The 20,016-nt window shown below is 39.3% G+C and overlaps 1 protein-coding gene across 1 annotated transcript; it reads left to right on the top strand.

Annotated features, from left to right (window-relative positions):
- The first annotated feature begins 200 nt into the window (after positions 1 to 200).
- Positions 201 to 18,409, top strand: LOC124268776 (coadhesin-like). The gene is made up of 7 exons (XM_046703800.1): positions 201 to 234; positions 3,811 to 4,008; positions 4,943 to 5,134; positions 7,138 to 7,335; positions 8,258 to 8,449; positions 13,149 to 13,337; positions 18,399 to 18,409. Exons 1-7 carry the CDS (start codon positions 201 to 203, stop codon positions 18,407 to 18,409), a joined length of 1,014 nt encoding a protein of 337 aa, XP_046559756.1.
- Positions 18,410 to 20,016: the final 1,607 nt, after the last annotated feature.

The following is a 20,016-nucleotide window of genomic DNA, read 5'->3' as shown; positions in this document are numbered from 1 at the left end:
TGACTCGCTGACTTGGTTGACACATGTCATCGTATCCAAATTGCGTAGATCTAGGCGCATGCTGCTGATCACTGGATTGTCTGGTTCAGACTCGATTATCCACAAACCGCCGTCATACAGCTGCAAATACTGCTAAGTGCGGCGTTAAACAACGATCCAGCCACCAACCAAACAAACCATGGACATTGCTGACATGTTCGATGGGTGACAAGTCTGCACTGCGTGCTGGCCATGGTAAGGTGGCCATGTTCTCCTGTGGAAGATACTGAGTAATAAATATGATAATTGTGTGGTCTTGTGTTCTCCCCTGAGACACAAAACGACGCCCATGGCACCACGCCTGCATCCAGATTGTTGTCATGTGAATACCACGAGCAGGTCCCATTACCACAGGGTGGATGCGCTATCCACGCGAAACGTGGAGTTGCTCCAAAAACAACTCCATTTCCTCGCTGGACAGTGTAAGAAGAACATGTGACGCAAAAGTAATGGTATGTTTTCCCTCGCATTTTGTTATTTTGCAAGTATATCAGGTTTTGCCATTTGGCAGACGGATCTAGAAAGTCTACAAGCGTACACTGATATCCATAGTCATATAAAGAAGGAAAGGGGATGTAACGCACACAAACTTTGTCAAACACCCTCTCGTAAATTCTGCGGACATTGTGAAAACACAGCCGGGATTCTTACTGAAATAAAGCCAGATGAATTCCCTCGATTAAATCCAAAATTAATCAAAATCGGTGCACTATTGACCGAGTAACTTTGTTTGAACTCGGGAAGACAACTTTTCATTTGTAATGCCAAAACCTGCCTACGAAAATCATCGCCTCTCGGCGAAGAAATACTAAGTATTTCATCGGAAAACACGCAATCGGCGAAAAGACATAACCTTTCGTAATCGCTAGATATTCCGCTTTCGCATTACAACATCTCAAATGAAATGAGTTACTGATTTTACCTGCCATACACGACTTTATTGGAAAATTAGCGGTATCGAGTGATCGAGGCCACCATGTTTGTCCTTCACCTTCAATAGACTCGCACCAACGACAAGCTACTCTATTTAGGAAATAAAGTTCGCTCTACCCCAATGTGTCTTGTAATAAAGTATAGTTTTGCCCTTAACTATTATAATTAAAGCACGAGGACGAACTTTATTTCCTAAATATCGCGCCACGAAATAAAAAATAATAGTGGTATTTTATTTTAACCAATCAGAGAGTAGCTCGTCGTTGGTGCGAGTCTATTGAAGGTGAAGGACAAACATGGTGGCCTCTGATCACCTTCGATACCGCTAATTTTCCAATAAAGTCGTGTATGGCAGGTAAAATCAGTAACTCATTTCATTTGAGATGTTGTAATGCGAAAGCGGAATATCTAGCGATTACGAAAAGGTTATGTCTTTTCGCCGATTGCGTGTTTTCCATTGAAATACTTAGTATCTTCGCCGAGAGGCGATGATTTTCGTAGGCAGGTTTTGGCGTACAAATGAAAAGTTGTCTTTTCCCGAGTTCCAAGCAAAGTTACTCGGTCAATAGTGCAACTGATCTGGCTAGAAATGTACAGATCTTTTTTTCATTATAGCTTGACGCCCTCTACTATTTTGACAAGTTGTGTGCAATTATGCGTTAATATGTAGGGCACCCTCCTGAGTGTCGAAACAAGATCGCGGAAAATGATCTGCATCCAGAATGTTTTCCTGTGAATGCCAAGAGCAAGTCCCATTACTGAACCACTCCCAAAATGATCTGTCTGTCTAGCGTTAGCGGCATGATGACGCTGTGTTGTACCTGTGAAGGTAGTCCAAAGTAAATCGTGGTTCATCCGAAAACATAAGGTTTGCCGAACGTCGATTTGTCGAGAGCTTCCAGTAATGTGACGGTCCGTTCATCGTGGGATAATACGTGAACGTCAGTCATGCAGGTTCCACCTGTAGCTTTGTGAACCTCATCTGTAATCTGAAAGATATGTTGACCACAGCTTCGTAACATAGTCTGATGAAACCGTCTTGTGCGCAAGTCATCAACAATATTTGTCTGTCGATGTCGTGATTGAAACCTGCTAACTGCTGCCTGTGGAGCTCTTAATAATTAATAATAAAAATAATAATTAATTTGTATAGCGCCTATATTCCAACTTTGAGCTGCTCAATGGCGCTGAACAGGGTAGATAATTTACATATCATATGCTTGATTAAACAGGAAAGTTTTTAGACAGTTCTGGAAGGATTTGTGAGAGCTTGCTGTTTTGGTAGATTGTTCCACAAGGTAGGGGCAACTTTGGAGAAGGCACGATCAGCAAGTTTAGTGGATGTTGAGGGAACCGAGAGATTGTACATATTCTGAGATCGGAGATATCGTCCTGGTGTATACATCTGGATAAGGACCTTTAGGTAGAGAAGGAAGTTATCATTGTGCAGAGCAGCGTAGGTCAGTGATAAGACTTTGTACACCACCCTAAGCCGAACTGGGAGTCAATGTTATTTTTTTAGAACAGGCTCTTGCCATAATGTACCCTCTTGTTCCAACTTCCAATATGCCAATTGCGCGTAGCCGTTCCTCACGCAATAGATACCGCATGGACACCTATAGTTTAAAACAATATTAGAGCACCTTTCACTCAGTGTTTTTTTATCATTGAAATGTACAGCAGCATACTGGCACATTTCGCTGTAAACTTCGACTTTTATTATAATAATGGCCATTTATAGAGCGTCTGTTTCCACACACGTGTGCATGCTCAAAGTGCTAACACATTATTACCCTGGATAACCCAAGGAGCAAAAAAGTTATAGTTATATGACTTTATCCCACCGGGTACTAGTGTTGGGAATTGGTTAAAATCTCATAATTGATGATTGGTTCATTACAACCGATCAATCATCGAAAATAATTGGTTTGCGTCATTTATCAAATGTTCCTGTTATCTTTGTTAATGCACACACACACACAAAAAAAAAAATGTAGTAATTTGGATCTTTTGCAAATTGCACAAAATCCATTGGCAAATTTCGCATATTTAAAGGATGATTAGTATGTTAGGAACACAGATTTCCTGGATTCTTTAAGATAAATTCAATCATGACTTGGAACGAGCTTGTAGTGCTTATGAAATGTAAATTTAATGACACAGACAAAACCAACTTTGTGTAAAATATTGTTGATGCAAACAAGTGTTCCAAAATTGGTTGTGTTCAATTATGAGAAAACACAATCGATTGCTTGGTTGTTTAGTCACTGCGACCAATCTTCGATTATTTCAATTAATCGGACCACCACTACCGGGTACCCATTTTCTGCTGGGTGAAAAAAAGCAATTTTGAACAAACTCACATGCCTAAGGGGAGACCCCAAGGATGACATGTGCTTCGTTGTGGGGCAGGTCTGAAGTCCTAGAAACTCTCAGGTGTCAAGCTGCCAAACACACCAAACCAAGGACTCTATGCGCCCAACGTTCCTTAACTTAACTCAACTGATTTGTGACCTGAGCTCTATGTAGAGGACTACACACAAGCACCAGGACCTTTACCCCGACTATGTTTATGAACACATCATGGAAAGCGACTGCGCGAAATTGGCGTGTCTGTAACCACGGTCACAAGTTGGTCTCACAAGCATGAAGGCTACATGCACATTAAATATACTGACCTGCAATAAAAACGCAACTCAGAATACATGAAAATTATACTTTTTACGTGTGAGTTTGGATTTGATCAATGGAATAAATTGCTTTGATTTCGTGATTGCGTTTCTTTGCTGGTCAGTATATGATGCCACACATGCATAGACATTCTTTGTTTATCGCCAGATCCAGTGGATGGTGGATTCACTCAGTGGTCTGAATGGGACGGCACCTCGTGTTCAGGTACCTGCGGAGAATCAGTAACAAGACGTGAGGGAAGAAGGAGGTCATGCACAAACCCGGCTCCAGCGAATGGCGGCAGTGACTGCACTGGATCAGCAATACAGAACAGGACAGTCGGTTGTGGATTGACTGGATGTCCAGGTAAGATTGTTGATACTTAAATTATCTAAATAGTTAAATAAGATCAATGATTCCCGAGTGCTTGCCTTTAGCTATATACAGTGTGATACAACATTCACAAGGGGAATTCTGACATGGGAAGGCAATAAAACGCAATAATAACATGCAATAAAACGAGTTATGGTGTACTAATATAATTAATTAGTTTGCTGGACATGATGCATCCAGTTAAAATGATCGTGTTAAGTTTCCAATATAATATATGTTAATCAGTGCTCATTCTCAGTCTCACTTGTTTTTAAAGTTTAAACATATTTTTCGTTCACTTCATTACACATGTATCACATGGATTAACAATCGACGTGAACATTTACTGGCTGTTAAGTAGTTGGGTAGTGCTTCATTTCGGTACAGAAACGTAAACACCATTTTAATCCAATACTTTTTGTAACAAGAATCACGTTTCATTGATACTCTCTCAATAATTAAAGTTAATTTTGATTTTTCGTTTGGACAACAACAATAGCATTGCAGCGTTATTAAAAAGCAAATGTTTGGTGGAAATTGAGTTTAAAGCAATATCTATTTTCAGTGTGGTATTTATTATGGCTGACATATACAGCAACACGCTGGCACATTTCACTGTAAATTTTGAACTATATCCCAATCATATTCACGTGCAAATCATCAAAAACGTTAGCTCGAAATCGGCGTTTTTAAAATACGTTCTGAATGAAACAATCATTATCTAAATCCACATAAATCATACAACCTGGTTCCCAAATAATATCACCCATAATGGAACATCCATCACTTTTGTGATATTACTTACTCAGAGAAAATGTGGTATTTGTTAGCATGATCGCAGGTTTGGCACACCAACAAGAACACAACTGTGTACATTGGGTAAAATGCCACATATGTGTAGAAATTCTCTGTTTATCGTCTGTTCCAGTCAATGGTGGATTCTCTCAATGGACTGATTGGAATGACCCGGGGTGTTCTGTTACCTGTGGAGAAACAGTTAGTAAGACACTGAGCAGAAAAAGGTCATGCACAAACCCAACTCCAGCGAATGGCGGCACTGACTGTGCTGGACCAACTACAGAAAACACGGAAGTCAGTTGTGGTGTGTCTGCATGTCCAGGTAAGATTATTGACATTTGTATTATATTATATTTAAATGTTTAAGTAAGAAAAATGATACCCGAGGGCTTAAATCTAGTGTGATGCAACAATTTACGATGTATTGTATCAGGGGTAACGCTAATGATAGTAAAAATGAAATTGTTTTTCCGATCACACAAGTGAACACTGACTTGTAACAACTAATACCATACAGCCACACCGTGTGAGGAGTAAACTATTTATTCTATGTGTTAATAAAAACATTATCAGATGGGTTATAGAATTCAGGGTACATAGAACTCAGTATGTCAGTGTCAATGGCTATCAGTCTTCTTTTCTCTCAACCTCTATTGCAGAATCAAATGGCCGTGTTCCTTCATCCGTACTCTTCGTTTTGAATACCAATGACTATTACTTGTCAATATATGACGTGCTTACTGTGAAATTCGCAGATGACGCCACTGTTACTGGCCTAATTTCTGATTCTTAACATTATTATCGTCCAGGCATTGACAAAACCGTAATGACAGTTTTTATCAAACCTTTATTCAAAGTGTGTTGACCTACAATTGTCTATGTTGGTATGGGGTCTGTCTCATTGCAACAAAAACAAGCTTTCAAAATTGTTAATACTGCTTGCAAAATTTCTGGGGTGTCTTTCAAGCATATTCCTTTATCTATGAGCCCAGATTGTCACAAAGGCAACTAAAATTAGATTTGATAGTTGACATATTTGATCTCACCATATAGAACTACTTCCTTCTGGACGCTGCTGTCGATTACCTTCCCTCAAAACAGAGTTCGACAGTCTTTCATACCATCAAGTATTCGTGAATGCAACAAATATTTTGAATCACCATCACGTGATTAGAACTAGAATTATTCAGCCTCTTTACCTATGTGGTTAAATTGAATTATATCATGTCAGTTTTATTTGTAAATAGCATTCGGTTTGAGCATGTAATTATTGTGTATATTTTTGTGAACTGTGTACATATTCATATTGAGACAGTTGGATGTATAAGAATTTCCTCCGGGATAATAAAGTTATATCTTATCTTACTATTAGACGTTAACGGCCGCTCATGCTTAGCACATGGCAGGCAGTCTGTCAACGTCAATAATTCGAGTTATCTCCCCTTTTCGAGTCCTCGAGTCCTGAAATGGACTCGAGTCCAGCTAAACGGAAGCCCTATTTTGACGCCATGCGTCCTCTGAAAATTATCTTGTTAAAGATAATATGATTTTAATCAATATTCAGTCTCAGTAGTATCACTTGGTTTATTATATCGCATCCAGCGAATGGCGGCAGTGACTGCACTGGAGCAACTACACAGATTACGACAGTCAATTGTGAATTGTCTGCATGTTTAGGTTAGATTGTTGACATTTCAATTACTTAAATAGTTAAGGGTAATGATACCCGAGGGCTTGAATCTAGTGTGATGCACTTCCAATATGCCAGTTTCACCACATGAACAAAAACTGGTTTAAAACATGAATCGAACACCTTTCACTCTGGTGTTTTAGGCATTGAAATGTACAGCCACATACTGGCACGTCTCACTCTACTGTAAAGTTTGACTTTACCCCGACCATATTTATGAAAACATCATGGAAAAAAAACGACTGCGCGAAATTGGCGTTTCCATTGCTTGTTTTGAGTGGAACAATCATACAACTCGATTCCCAATAATACACCCCCTCCTCAAACACACACACACACACACACACACACACACACACACACACACACACACACACACACACACACACACACACACACACACACACACACACACACACACACACACACACACACCATTTTAAAACAAATATATAAATAAATAAAAAAAGCAAAATTGAATAACGAGTAAAAAAATAATGGAATGCCCCTATTCATATATTCTCAGGTCAAATCTGGCATTTGCATACAAGATCGCAGGTTTGACAAAAAGAAAAGGCTACATGCACATTAAATATGATGCCACACATGCATAGAAATTCCCTGTTTATCGTCAGATCCAGTCAATGGTGGATTCACTCAGTGGTCTGAATGGAGCGGCCCCCCGTGTTCAGTTACCTGCGGAGAAACAGTTACAAGACCTGAGAGAAGAAGAAGACCATGCACAAACCCGGCTCCAGCGAATGGCGGCAGTGACTGCACTGGAGCAAAAACAGAAATCAGGATAGTCAATTGTGGATTGGCTGGATGTCCAGGTAATATTGTTGACATTTAGATTGTCTAAATAGTTAAATGACATCAATGATACTCGAGGAATTGACTCTAGCTATATAGAGTGTGGTGCAACATTCACACGAGGAATTGTTTCACGGGAAGGCTAAACATGCAATAAATACTCTCTCTTGTGTCATGGTGTACCAATATAATTAATAAGTCTACTGGACACGGTGCATGTTCTGAAAATTATCGTGTCAACTTTTCAATATGATGCAATTTAATCGGTATTCATTCTCAGTCTCACTTGATTTTAAATTCAAAACATATTCATTTATCTTTTAAGATATTTTTTCTGTATATTACACAAATATCACATGGATTCCTTTCAGCATGATCATTAACTATCTGTTAAGTATTTGGATAGTGCTTCATTTCGGTACAGAGACGTAAACACCATTTTAATCCAATACTTTTTGTGACAAGAAACACGTTTCATAGATACTCCCTCACTAATTAAAGTTAATTTCGATTTTTGTTTGGACAAAAATGGCGTTGTTGCATTGCAGTGTTATTAAAATGCAAATATTCGGTTAAAACCCCGTGTACTTGAGTTTAAAGCAATATCTACTTTCAGTCTGTATTTTTATGGCTGACATATACAGCAACACACTGACATTTCATTGTGAATTTCGAACTTTATCCCGATCATGTTCATTAAAAACGATAGCGCGAAATTGGCGTTCTCAAAACACGCTCTGAATGAAAGAATCATGATCTTAATCCACATACAATCACACCCCGAAATGTGGAACATCCTTCACTTTTGTGGCATTACTTACTCAGAGAAAATGTGGATTTCTTACAACGATCACAGGTTTGGCAAACTAATATGGACACAACTTTGCACATCGTGTAAAAGTGACATTTATGTAGACTTTCACTGTTTATCGTCTGTTCCAGTCAATGGTGGATTCTCTCAATGGAGTGAATGGAACGACCCTGGGTGTTCTGTTACCTGTGGAGAAACGTCTAATAAGACTCTGAGCAGAGAAAGGTCATGCACAAACCCAACTCCAGCGAATGGCGGCACTGACTGTGCTGGACCAACTACAGAAAACGTGGAAGTCAATTGTGGTGTGTCTGCATGTCCAGGTAAGATTATTGACATTTGTATTATATTATATTTAAATGTTTAAGTAAGAAAAAGGATACCCGAGGGCTTAAATCTAGTGTGATGCAACATTTACACGATGTATTGTATCAGGGGAACGCTAATGATAGTAAAATGAAATTGTTTTTTGACTCGATGCGTCCTCTGAAAATTATCTTGTTAAAGATAAAATGATTTTAATCAATATTCAGTCTCAGTAGTATCACTTGGTTTTCAATTTGAAACATATTCATTTACCTCTTAAGATATTTTTTTCTTTCTATTCATTACACATATATCACGTGGATTCACCTTTAGCATGAACATTTACTGGCTATTAAGTATTTTGGTACTGCTATATTTTGATAAAATACGTTTTGCGACAAGAATCGCATTTCATTAACACTTCTTCAGCGAAAATTGCTAAGTAGAAACATAATGTTTGCTGAGTACACAAACCAAATTCTCACCTTTCACAGTAAACGAATATTCATTATACAAGTTATTTAAATTAACATTTACTTAAATCAAATATACTCTGTTTTGGATAATTTGTTCGAAGGAACATTAGGATGGCAAAGAAACAAAAGTACATATGTGACCTGGCATATTAAGTAAACAAGAACCGGATCCCAATATTGATGCAGTCTACTCTGCTCTCAACGTGTCCTTATGTGATCAGATGCCTCTATATGGACATTATAAAATATTATAGCTAGGAGAGGTGAGGTGAGGTGAAATTGGGTTTAACGTCGTGCTTGAGAATAGTTCGCTCATATGACGACGTGCATGCGTGTGTATGTGTGTGTGCGGCTGCTTGTACTAGCCCAGACTGAAGCTGGTTTTATAGTGCTAGCCCACTGAGATACCATGCCGCAGTTAAGCATGAATACCCCACTCAGACACATTATACTGACTCCGAACCGACCAGTACTTGTTGTACCCATTAATGCCGAGCGCCAGGCAGGGACCAACAAGTACCATATTTTAACATCTTTTGGTATGACGCGGTCGGGGATCGAACCCGCGACCTTCCGCTCCCCGGGCAGACGCTCTAACCACTACACCACGGAGGCGGTCTTATAACCAGAAGACACTTATGAGTTCTGTATGGGCAATAGTTTGCAAAATTATAAGTCAAATTACCCATCACTATGTCCACACCGTCGAAGTAAAATTTCAATCAAAATGTACATGATTGTAACATAATTTTATTAGTTTGCTTAGATGTTAAATAGCACTGGTAGTCAGAAGACTCATCAAAAGATGCAAAATCCATAAACACATATCGCCGTTTGTTAGTGTGGCAAAGATTCATCTAACAGTTTGTTGTACAGGCAATTCGTCCTGTCTCAATAGGACATGCCACCATCAATATGGGGCATGGTGGGCAATGCAAGGAATATAAGCTGTATGTCAATTTAGTTACATCCAAAATAACACCACACTTCTCTGAAAATAAATAATACATGTTTCTCATTAATACTTACTATCAGCCTTCAGGGAAGCTACCATATAAAATATTTTTAAAAAATACTTATTTAGATCACAATATTAAATTAAAAAGTTCGAAAGAATTAATGCGACGTTGCATTAAATCGACTCTCGCGCCCTCTACTTGCCGAATTATTTCTTGGGAACCCCATATAGTTATGCCCCTTGGACCGCTTTTTACAAATATCCCATGCACAACTTGTGATTGAAACCAGTTCGAGAAAAACCGACAACACTTTGTGTGACAGTTTTCGATGTACGGAGCAATTGTTTACATTCCATATATGGCAAGTGTTTCAGGCAATTCGTAAGGGATACAAGTCTTTTATTGCATCATAAGGAAGCTAAAATGAGTGCGTATGCCCTAATAAATATAATATAGGCCAAACTATTGTCGAGATTGTGCCTTTAAATATAGAAGACAAGTGAGACCATCATGTTAACATCTATGCAAAAAGATACAGAGTGACAATAAACTTTCGATCAGCCAACTTCCCTGTTGTTTCGAGCAATATCCCAATGGCTCCAGTCTGTACTGTTTCCATTTCACAACCTTTGAGGTACAACCGAGCATGCTCTTTTAACAGAGATTTATAAGAGCATCATGTAACTCTTGTTCCCACAGCTTCACTGACATCCAAACACATGTTGTTCTATTTTCGTAGCAACCAATAAACAAGACATATCACTATCACCTTTGTTACTTGATGAAATCCTCCATGCACTAAACATGAATTCTGCATGTGAATCCGATCCAGTAGTAATCACAAATGGACCAGAGCATCCTCAACTTCACGGACCGTCATACACCTCTATTTCAGGAGTTGTTTGATCGAGGTCACAACAATCAAGGCCCAAGCAAGGCTTTTGGATGGTAGGATGGTAGACATATGAAGAACATTTCCAAATTTGATGCGTCTCTTGTGCAGTTCCCTTTATTTGTTTGTATCATATGTTCAAGTAACGTTTTCAGGTGAACAACTGATAAGACATTGCAGGTGTTTCTGACAGGTGCTTCTGCTGGTGCAGGATATGCCTCCCATTTCCCAAACACCTGGTATCAGCACTATTTGACAGCTATTCATATACACATGCTCTTTCATTATATCTCATTATATCAGTCACTAGTTTGTCTGGCCAAACTCAGTTATTTACAGAGCGCTGTAATATTGCTGAGTGAACCATTGAACAAACAAACACATGCTCGTGACATTTCTTATCGATGTGGAAAGCTTTTTGTCCCTTTTATTGCATGGGTATAATTTTCAAAGAGTGTCCTTATTCCTGCATGTCTAAATGTATCCAATAGCTGAAATTGTTTCAGTAATATCACTTCATGGAATTTTTATGTAATGGTAGGTAGGAATCGTATTTGCTAAAAGGTATAACATCACAGATTCATATATTCCTATAACGTGTTATTTCACTTACCACATTTACTATATATAATCGTAATGTCATCAATTAAAAGACCAGACATGGGAAGGGATCTGTTGGTTTCGTTTAATTGGCGAAAATCGATGCACAGTCGTTTAGAGTCATCTTTTTTGTCAAAGTCCAGAGTACCTTGAAAAAAGGCCCATCGGAGTCGACATTAGCAGAATGCTTGTTTGTGTATCCATATGCTTAGGAGATGGTGCTGACTGATAGAATATCCACAAAATAGGTGGCAATAAATAATAAATACGAGGCTTTGCATCAGTCCAAATGATGAAGTAATCTATATTACCTCAATAAGAACCCACATTCATATGCAATTATATCATCCTTGACAGTCCGCCCTGTCAATTTATTTATGTCTAAATGATGTCGTCTCAATTCTTGAAACATAGATCAATGTTTAAAACATTCATTAGTTATGACTGTTACCTCGCTCAGTCAAAACGTTCGGGCAGTGATTGCAGCAATAACAATATTTGCCATATGTTGCTGTATGTTGATAAAGACTATTAAACACATAAGTAACGAAGTCAGGGGGACACCTGTGGCGACTGCACCTACTATAAGTCAAGTTTTGTTATTGATATGTGTTGATTTCGGGCAACAATATACGGCTTGTTACTTACAAAGTTATTTGCCCTTTCAACATGTTACATTGACTGCACCTTGACTATTATGGTTCCAACTTAATGTGGTGTTAAGATCAGATTTGACATCAAGTGCTTGTTCATCATTAGCGACCGCAATGTAGTTATATCCTAAGACTAATAAGACGTCTCCAATCACCACTTTCGTTTTACTTGGTGTCTTGTACAGGTTTCTTTTCCAAAATAGCCTGGCATGGTGTAGTAACAGTAATCCTTTCCCGACTTTATCAATCTGCCTCCATAATCACAGCTATCAGTCATGCAGTCACAATGCATATAAACATCAATTGCATTGTGTTAGCATATATACCAAAATCCACTTGAAAGAGTCGCTTTCAATTCATGAAACGTTTTTATCTTGTTCGTACATGCTTCTAATTGCCACCTAAATAACATATAGTCGCCATACCTACCTTACATGTTCTCACATTTGAAAAAGCGAGGAAGCATAATGACATGGCATCCATGTGCTGCCCTAAGTTAAATAGTACTGATAACTATATCTCAATAGCATTAACTTATAGAGAAGATATCTGAAGAAGAGTTTGTTAAGTTTTATCAGAACTCACCAATTACAACAAAATGAAATAAGAGATTCGCTCAAATATAACTAAACAAGAACTGGTGGTATTAGTGAAGAGAATAGGCGCGAGAATCTTTCCTTGCCAAACCCAGAGCGCTGGTAGTAGATGAAATGGGTGGGCATCATAGCCATAGAACATAGCCGCCATGTAAACAACCAACCAACCAACCAACATAGGAATGGGACACTAATCAATGTCATTTGTTTGTATGTCATATGAATGCTAAGTGATCGGGGCTGAAACACACCTAAAACAGCCAGGTTGATTGTCACTAAGAACACAGCCGCCAAATAGCTGGAATATTGTACAGCGTTAAACAACAAAACAACAAACCAACCTAGAACATAGGAATAGGACACTAATGAATTACATTTGTTTGTATGTCGTCTCAATTTCCATTTGAATACTTGGTAATCGGGCCTGAAACATGGCTTTATCTAGGTTGATTGGTCCAGTACCCCAGTCTTCCATGCCACTTTATAAGTTGTGATGACGTGCGTGTGCATTAACCAGGGAATGCTCTGTTTGTCATCCAGTCGATGGTGGATTCAGTGAGTGGAGTAACTGGAACTACCGCCAGTGTTCTGTTACCTGCGGACAAGAAGTGACAAGGCGGGCAAGACGAAGGACGTGCACTAACCCGACCCCAGCCTTTAACGGCAATGATTGTGTTGGCAAACGTCAGGAAGCAGAGACCGTCAATTGTCAGTTGCCGACATGTTCAGGTAAGATTATTGATAACCAGATTATATTTTACTTTTGCTTATCGTTCACCAAAATAGTAGAAGCAATTACAAGGGTTTGGCGTGTGTTCTGGAAATAAGTTCTCCAGTTCTTTTTATCCTCCTTTGTGAAACAGAAAACGGAGACAATTTTAAACATATCACATGGTTACTCCTTCGAAGCAAGGAAACGAAGGCCATGCCCGATTTCTCAATGCGAAGAGTCTGTAAAACGTAATGAGATGTAGAATGTAAAGATCATCATGAACAAGTAAGTATCCATCTGATATTGACTGATTTAGACCTTTTGAATTGTGTATCGTCGACATGTCCAGGTAAGATTATTGATAACCACATTATATTTCACTAATACTTTCGATTATCGTTCACCAAAATAGTAGAAGCAGTAATACAAGGGCTTGGCGTGTGTTCTGGAAATAAGTTCATTTGATGTTTTTACACATGTGTTTAACTTTTTTCTAGAGAATAACGTATTGACCAATTTGCAGTCAGGATTCATGCCTGGGGATGGTACTGTATATCAACAGACATACTTGTATGGTTTTATACTACGTCAGGGCAGTTTTCTGTTACATAAGCAAGGCATTTGACAAGGTGTGGCATAAGGGAATCATAGTAAAATTAGTAGCTTATGGTATTAAGGGTAAGTTAGTTGATTGGTTTTCCAGTTATCTTGATAATAGATTACAGAGAGTAGCGATAGACAATAACAATTCAGATCCAAAGAAAGTCACTGCTGGTGTGCCACAAGGATCTGTCCTTGGGCCATTACTGTTTTTGGTTTACATAAATGATATCATTGAGAGTATCAATAGTAACTTTCGTCTTTTTGCCGATGATACTTCGGTATATGTTATTGTGATAATCATGTTTTACTGCCGCTTCCTTAAATGATGACTTAAACGGGATCTCTCACTGGGCTGAAATATGGCAGGTTAGTATTAATCCTGGTAAGACTGAAGCTGTTCTATCCACTCTCAGAAATACCGGTAATCAATTTCCAACTCCTAGGCTTAAAATGCAAGGAGTAGACATTACTGAAGTCAGCTCCCACAAACACTTAGGAGTAACCTTACGATCAGATTGCAAATGGAACTCCCTTATCGGTGAATTAGTTATTAGGTTCATCCATTGGTAAATTGTCTTCGTAGTTTTAAATATAGATTATCAAGAAAATCATTAGAGAAAATGTACAAGTCGTACATATTACCAATGTTCGATTACTGTTCGCACCTTTGGGATAATTGTACTAAAGAACAAGACAAAACTGTTGAAAATCTACATTTAGATGCTCTGCGGACGATTTGCGGGGCAGTTCGAGGAACAAGTCGTGATTTAATTTATAAGGAAATTAACCCCATGCCCCTAGTTGACCGTAGACAAAATAGCAAACTATCATTAATTTACAGAATGGTTTATCAAATGACACCAGTTTATTTAACTGACCTACTACCCGAAAAAGTACCACAGTTAGGTGACCATAAATTAAGAAACAGTAACATTCAAACTATGTCGTAGTCATTTGTACAGCAATTCGTTTTTACCGGATACAATGAGACAATGGAATGATTTGCCTGAGAATATGTATGAGATTGAAACTATAGGCCAGTTGAAAAATGTATTACAATCATCAAAACCACTTAATTCTAATATATTTGATTAAAACTTTGTTACACGTTTCTACCAAATTATCCACTCACGCCCCAGACTTGGGTGCAGTGAAAGCGCACATGTTTGAACGGCCCATTTCAGTTGATCCATTCTGCTCCTGTGGTCACCCCTATGAGGATACTTTACATTACTTCTTTACTTGTCCTAATTATTAAAAAATCAGATATCACATGTATTTTTGATGTTCAAGGATGTAATTTATATTCAGTCTTGAATGGAAATCCAAACAAAACTAAACTAAACTTATAAATTCTTTTATACTAAAATCTGTCCATACTTTTATAATAAATTCGCATAGGTTTGATCAATGATTAATGATGTTCAATACGCAGATTGCATGCTTTCCTATCATGCTGCATATTATTTGATATTTGTTGTATTCATATATTAATGTTATGGAGAGGTATTCAAATAAGCCATTACGACTTGTTTACCAATCCTTGTTCTATTCATTTTGAATAAAATATGTTTACACTACACTAAGTTCATTTGATCCTCCTTTGTGAGACGGAAAATGAAGACAATTCTAAACACATAAACAGGATAATATCCATCTGCAGACATTTACACTTGAATATTTTGCTGATTTAGACCTTTTGACTTGTGTTGAAAAATGAACATCAATTGGCATTATATTTAAAGAAATGTACATGGTATGTGCATGTCTAAAGGTGCAGATTAGTGTAGCTCAACCAAACTAAATTATCCAGTTTAGAGTAGCTTAACAAAACTAAATTGTTATGATCTGTATTGTTTAACAAAACCAACTGACGCAAATGGTGGTGGTGGTGGTGGTGGAATTGGGTTTAACGTCGTGCTTGAGAATATTTCGCTCATATGACGACGTGCATGCGTGTGTATGTGCGGCTGCTTGTACTAGCCCAGACTGAAGCTGGTTTTATAGTGCTAGCCCACTGAGATACCATGCCACAGTGAAGCATGAATACCCCACTCAGACACATTATACTGACTCCAAGCCGACCAGTCCTTGTTGTACCCAATAATGCCGAGCGCCAGGCAGGGACCAACAAGTACCATATTTTAACGTATTTTGGTATAACGCGGTCGGGGATCGAACCCGCGACCTTCCGCTCTCCGGGCGGACGCTCTAATCACTACACCACGGAGGCGGTCCTGACGCAAATGAGTTTAGTTGATCTAAACTCCACTCTTCACATTATAGGGACATGAACAAACTAAAGTGTTCAGATTAGTATCACAAAATGAGACTAAACTGATCAGACAATTAATCCAATCATATCACACCTATAATAAGGCAGCTTTTGAGAAAGGGGGTGCCCACTATTGAGAATAATAAGGCAGCATGACGAATATCACGTATATTTGTCGTTCCTGTTTTCTGTATAACCCATGTGACTGCAACAACATTTTAATCCCATTGTAACTCGTCAGTGGTGCTTTGTGACTGTCGGCTCCTCCCTTGCCATTTTGTTTTGACACGCTTTAAATAGAAGGTCGACGTTTCGGTAATGAACCGTTTAAACCAACGGCAGATCCCGAAAAACCGTGGATTATCTTAACTGCTGACCTAACTGAAAAGGTTGCCACCTACTCACCTCCACCCCTATACACTTACACCCCTACATACTTGTGCCCTCCTACTCACCTCCACTGCTATACACTTACACTCCTACATACATGTGCCCACCTACTCACCTCCACTGCTATACACTTACACCCCTACATACATGTGCCCCTCCTACTCACCTCCACTCCCACCACCTCTACACCACACTTCCTACACACCCTACACCCCTACATACATGTGCCCCCTACTCACCTCCACTGCTACATACACTTACACACCCTACATACATGTCACCTCCACCCCCCTCCACTATACATACACCTCCACTGCTATACACTTACACCCCTACATACATGTGCCCTCCTACTCACCTCCACTGCTATACACTTACACTCCTACATACATGTGCCCTCCTACTCACCTCCACCACTGCTATACACTTACACCCCTACATACATGTGCCCTACCTCACCTCCACTTACTTGTGCCCCTACTCATACACTTACACTACATACATGTGCCCCCCTACTCACCTCCACTACGCTATACACTTACACCCCTACATACTTGTGCCCTCCTACTCACCTCCACTGCTATACACTTACACCCCTACATACATGTGCCCTCCTACTCACCTCCACCGCTACACTACACTTACATACATGTGCCCTACATACATGTGCCCTCCTACTCACCTCCACTGCCTACATACATGTGCCCACCTACTCACCTCCACCGCTATACACTTACACCCCTACATACATGTGCCCACCTACTCACCTCCACTGCTATACACTTACACTCCCTACATACTTGTGCCCCACCTACTCACCTCCTACTCACCTCCACTGCTATACACTTACACCCCTACATACATGTGCCCTCCTACTCACCTCCACTGCTATACACTTACACCCCTACACCTACCCTGTGTGTGCCCTCCTACTCACCTCCACTGCTATACACTTACATCCCTACATACTTGTGCCCTCCCTCCTCACCTCCACTGCTACCTCCACACTTACACCCCTACATACATGTGCCCACCTACTCACCTCCACTGCTATACACTTACACCCCTACATACATGTGCCCACCTACTCACCTCCACTGCTATACACTTACACCCCTACATACTTGTGCCCTCCTACTCACCTCCACCGCTATACACTTACCCCCTCCATACTTGTGCTATACACTTACACCCCTACAGACATGTGCCCTCCTACTCACCTCCACTGCTATGAACTTACACTCTTTCTTCCATGTGCCCCCCTACTCACCTCCACCGCTATACACTTAGATGAGCCTACCTTCTCACCTCCACCACAACATTTGCTCGCTTTGCTGGCATATAGCAACACTTGTCATTTATCTATCTGTTGCGAAACCGTATATGCGCTACAATTTGCCTGTGGCCAGGATACAGTGACCCGTTTGTGAACACCTGGTGTCAGTACTGTTAAATAGTGATTCATACACACACGTGGTGCAGATTTGACTCACGATCACGTGTATGGTATCGAAAACCTAGAAGCATTAGTTGAGCGAAAGGAGATTCAACCCAACGATCATAAGTTTCAAATATGACTAGGAGTCTCATCTCTGCATTCCAGAAACAACATTTCAGGCATTTTGTGTTTAGTAGCCATTACTTGTATGGCAAGCTCATACCATACCTCACCAGTCACCAAATATTTTGTGTTTAGTAGCCATTACTTATATGGCAATCTCATACTATACCTCACCTGTCACCAAATATTTTGGTGAAGGTTATTGGAATTTACTCTGTATCCTGAAATAAAATATGTTTGTCTTTTCAGGTGATGATTAATTCAAGGACACCAGAGGTCATTTCCAACACCAGACAGCAATGTTCTGCTGACTTGCAGACATCTTCAACAGTTTATTGTCACGTATCTCTACTAATCATTAAATGTCACAGTGCCTATATTTTACTTATTCAAACAGAGTTTATTGTCAACATCAAAAAGAATGTTCCTCGCTCGACTTCGTATTTACAGAGACTCAATCCTGATCTTAGCTTCCTGATACTATTCACTGGTATCTCTTTTCAGAACGATTAAATATCCCAAGATGCTAAGATATCTTTACCATACAGTACGATATGTCCGTACTAATTAAATATCTCACTTCGTTTGTTTTACTTGTAGTATTCAAGCTGATTTAATTATCTGCAAAGAAAGGGTTGTTCGTTGTTATACAACATTCTACAACAAACTTACAAACACTCGATCCACAGCTCAGCGACATAACCTGTTGCCATCTGTCTACAAAATAAGAGAATATAATTTTATGCGTACTTACAGGGTTCAAACAGTAAGATATTCCAGACAAATAAGAGATTGTTGTAGACGATGTTTCATATTTTGCCTTTAAGTCCCCTTGATGTATTGTGAAATAAATGGTGTTCTAGAAAAGGATGTTCATTTACTTCATTAATAAATGTAGAAAACCTGTCTAAGATCTGGCTTCACTGTTCTGTCAAATTGTCGCTATGTGATATGAGATTCTTACAGATGCCAAAACCTGAGTTAATTATCAACAACGAAAAGGGTGTTCGCTAGTTGTACATCGTTCTACAACTGACTAACACTCGATCCACAGCTCAACAACAGAACATTTCATCATCAGTCTGCAAAATAATATAATGTATACTTACAACATTCAAACAGTAAGACGTGCGATACAAACAAGAGATTGGCTGTATGGAGTTCGGTTGTATGCATGTACACAATGTTTTGTTTTGCTTTTAAGACCCCTGCATGTATTCTGAAATAAATATTTTTCTTACAATTTGGATATTTGTTACTCCATTAGAGAACATCGATAACCTGTCTTCGACCTTGCTTCGCTATTCTGGCAAATTGCCGGGGATTCGAAATCGCTATATGATATGAGATTCTTACAGATGCCAAAACCTTTTCATCATCACTGATCACGTCCTCCCAAGAACATCAGCTTATCAGACAGTGCCAGGTGTCGTTACCATGTCTCCTAGTGGCATTGATCCGGTATTTCCCGTCTGTGTTTAATAACGTGGTCTGGGTGTGATACATTGTTTAGATACATGGACCCAAATGTTATTGACGTACTCATGGACAGAACAATGTCTCGGTTTTAACATTGTGTATCCACAGCTTTAGGTCGTGGAAAGGGAACCATGTCAGTTTAAACTGAGGGATACATAAAGTACGTGATCTGGATAACAGGCATTCATTTTGCGGAGACCTTGGTGGCGTAGTGGGTTAAATTGCTGACTTTCTGTGCTGGAGATAGGAGCCTCATTCTGAAAGTGTAGGTTAGAATCCCGGATGGGACTTATTACAAAAGGTACGAGATTCTGTACTTAACTGACAAAGTGTAATCCCATATATAGCATACACTGACGCACATGAAAAGACCCCCTACATTAAAAGA

Source organism: Haliotis rubra, unplaced genomic scaffold (genome assembly GCF_003918875.1).
Source record: "Haliotis rubra isolate DU_JTF1 unplaced genomic scaffold, ASM391887v1 Scf14, whole genome shotgun sequence".
Lineage (NCBI taxonomy): Eukaryota > Metazoa > Mollusca > Gastropoda > Lepetellida > Haliotidae > Haliotis > Haliotis rubra.
The sequence above is the reverse complement of the archived record's forward strand: the minus strand, read 5'-3'. Positions and strand labels throughout refer to the sequence as shown.

Bases quoted from the DNA above. Each gene is read 5' to 3' on its own strand.
- LOC124268776 (XM_046703800.1), top strand. From the start codon at position 201: ATGGGTGACAAGTCTGCACTGCGTGCTGGCCATG. The intron at 4,009-4,942 runs GTAAGATTGTTG...CGTCTGTTCCAG, and splicing joins TGGATTGACTGGATGTCCAG to TCAATGGTGGATTCTCTCAA. The intron at 8,450-13,148 runs GTAAGATTATTG...TTTGTCATCCAG, and splicing joins TGGTGTGTCTGCATGTCCAG to TCGATGGTGGATTCAGTGAG.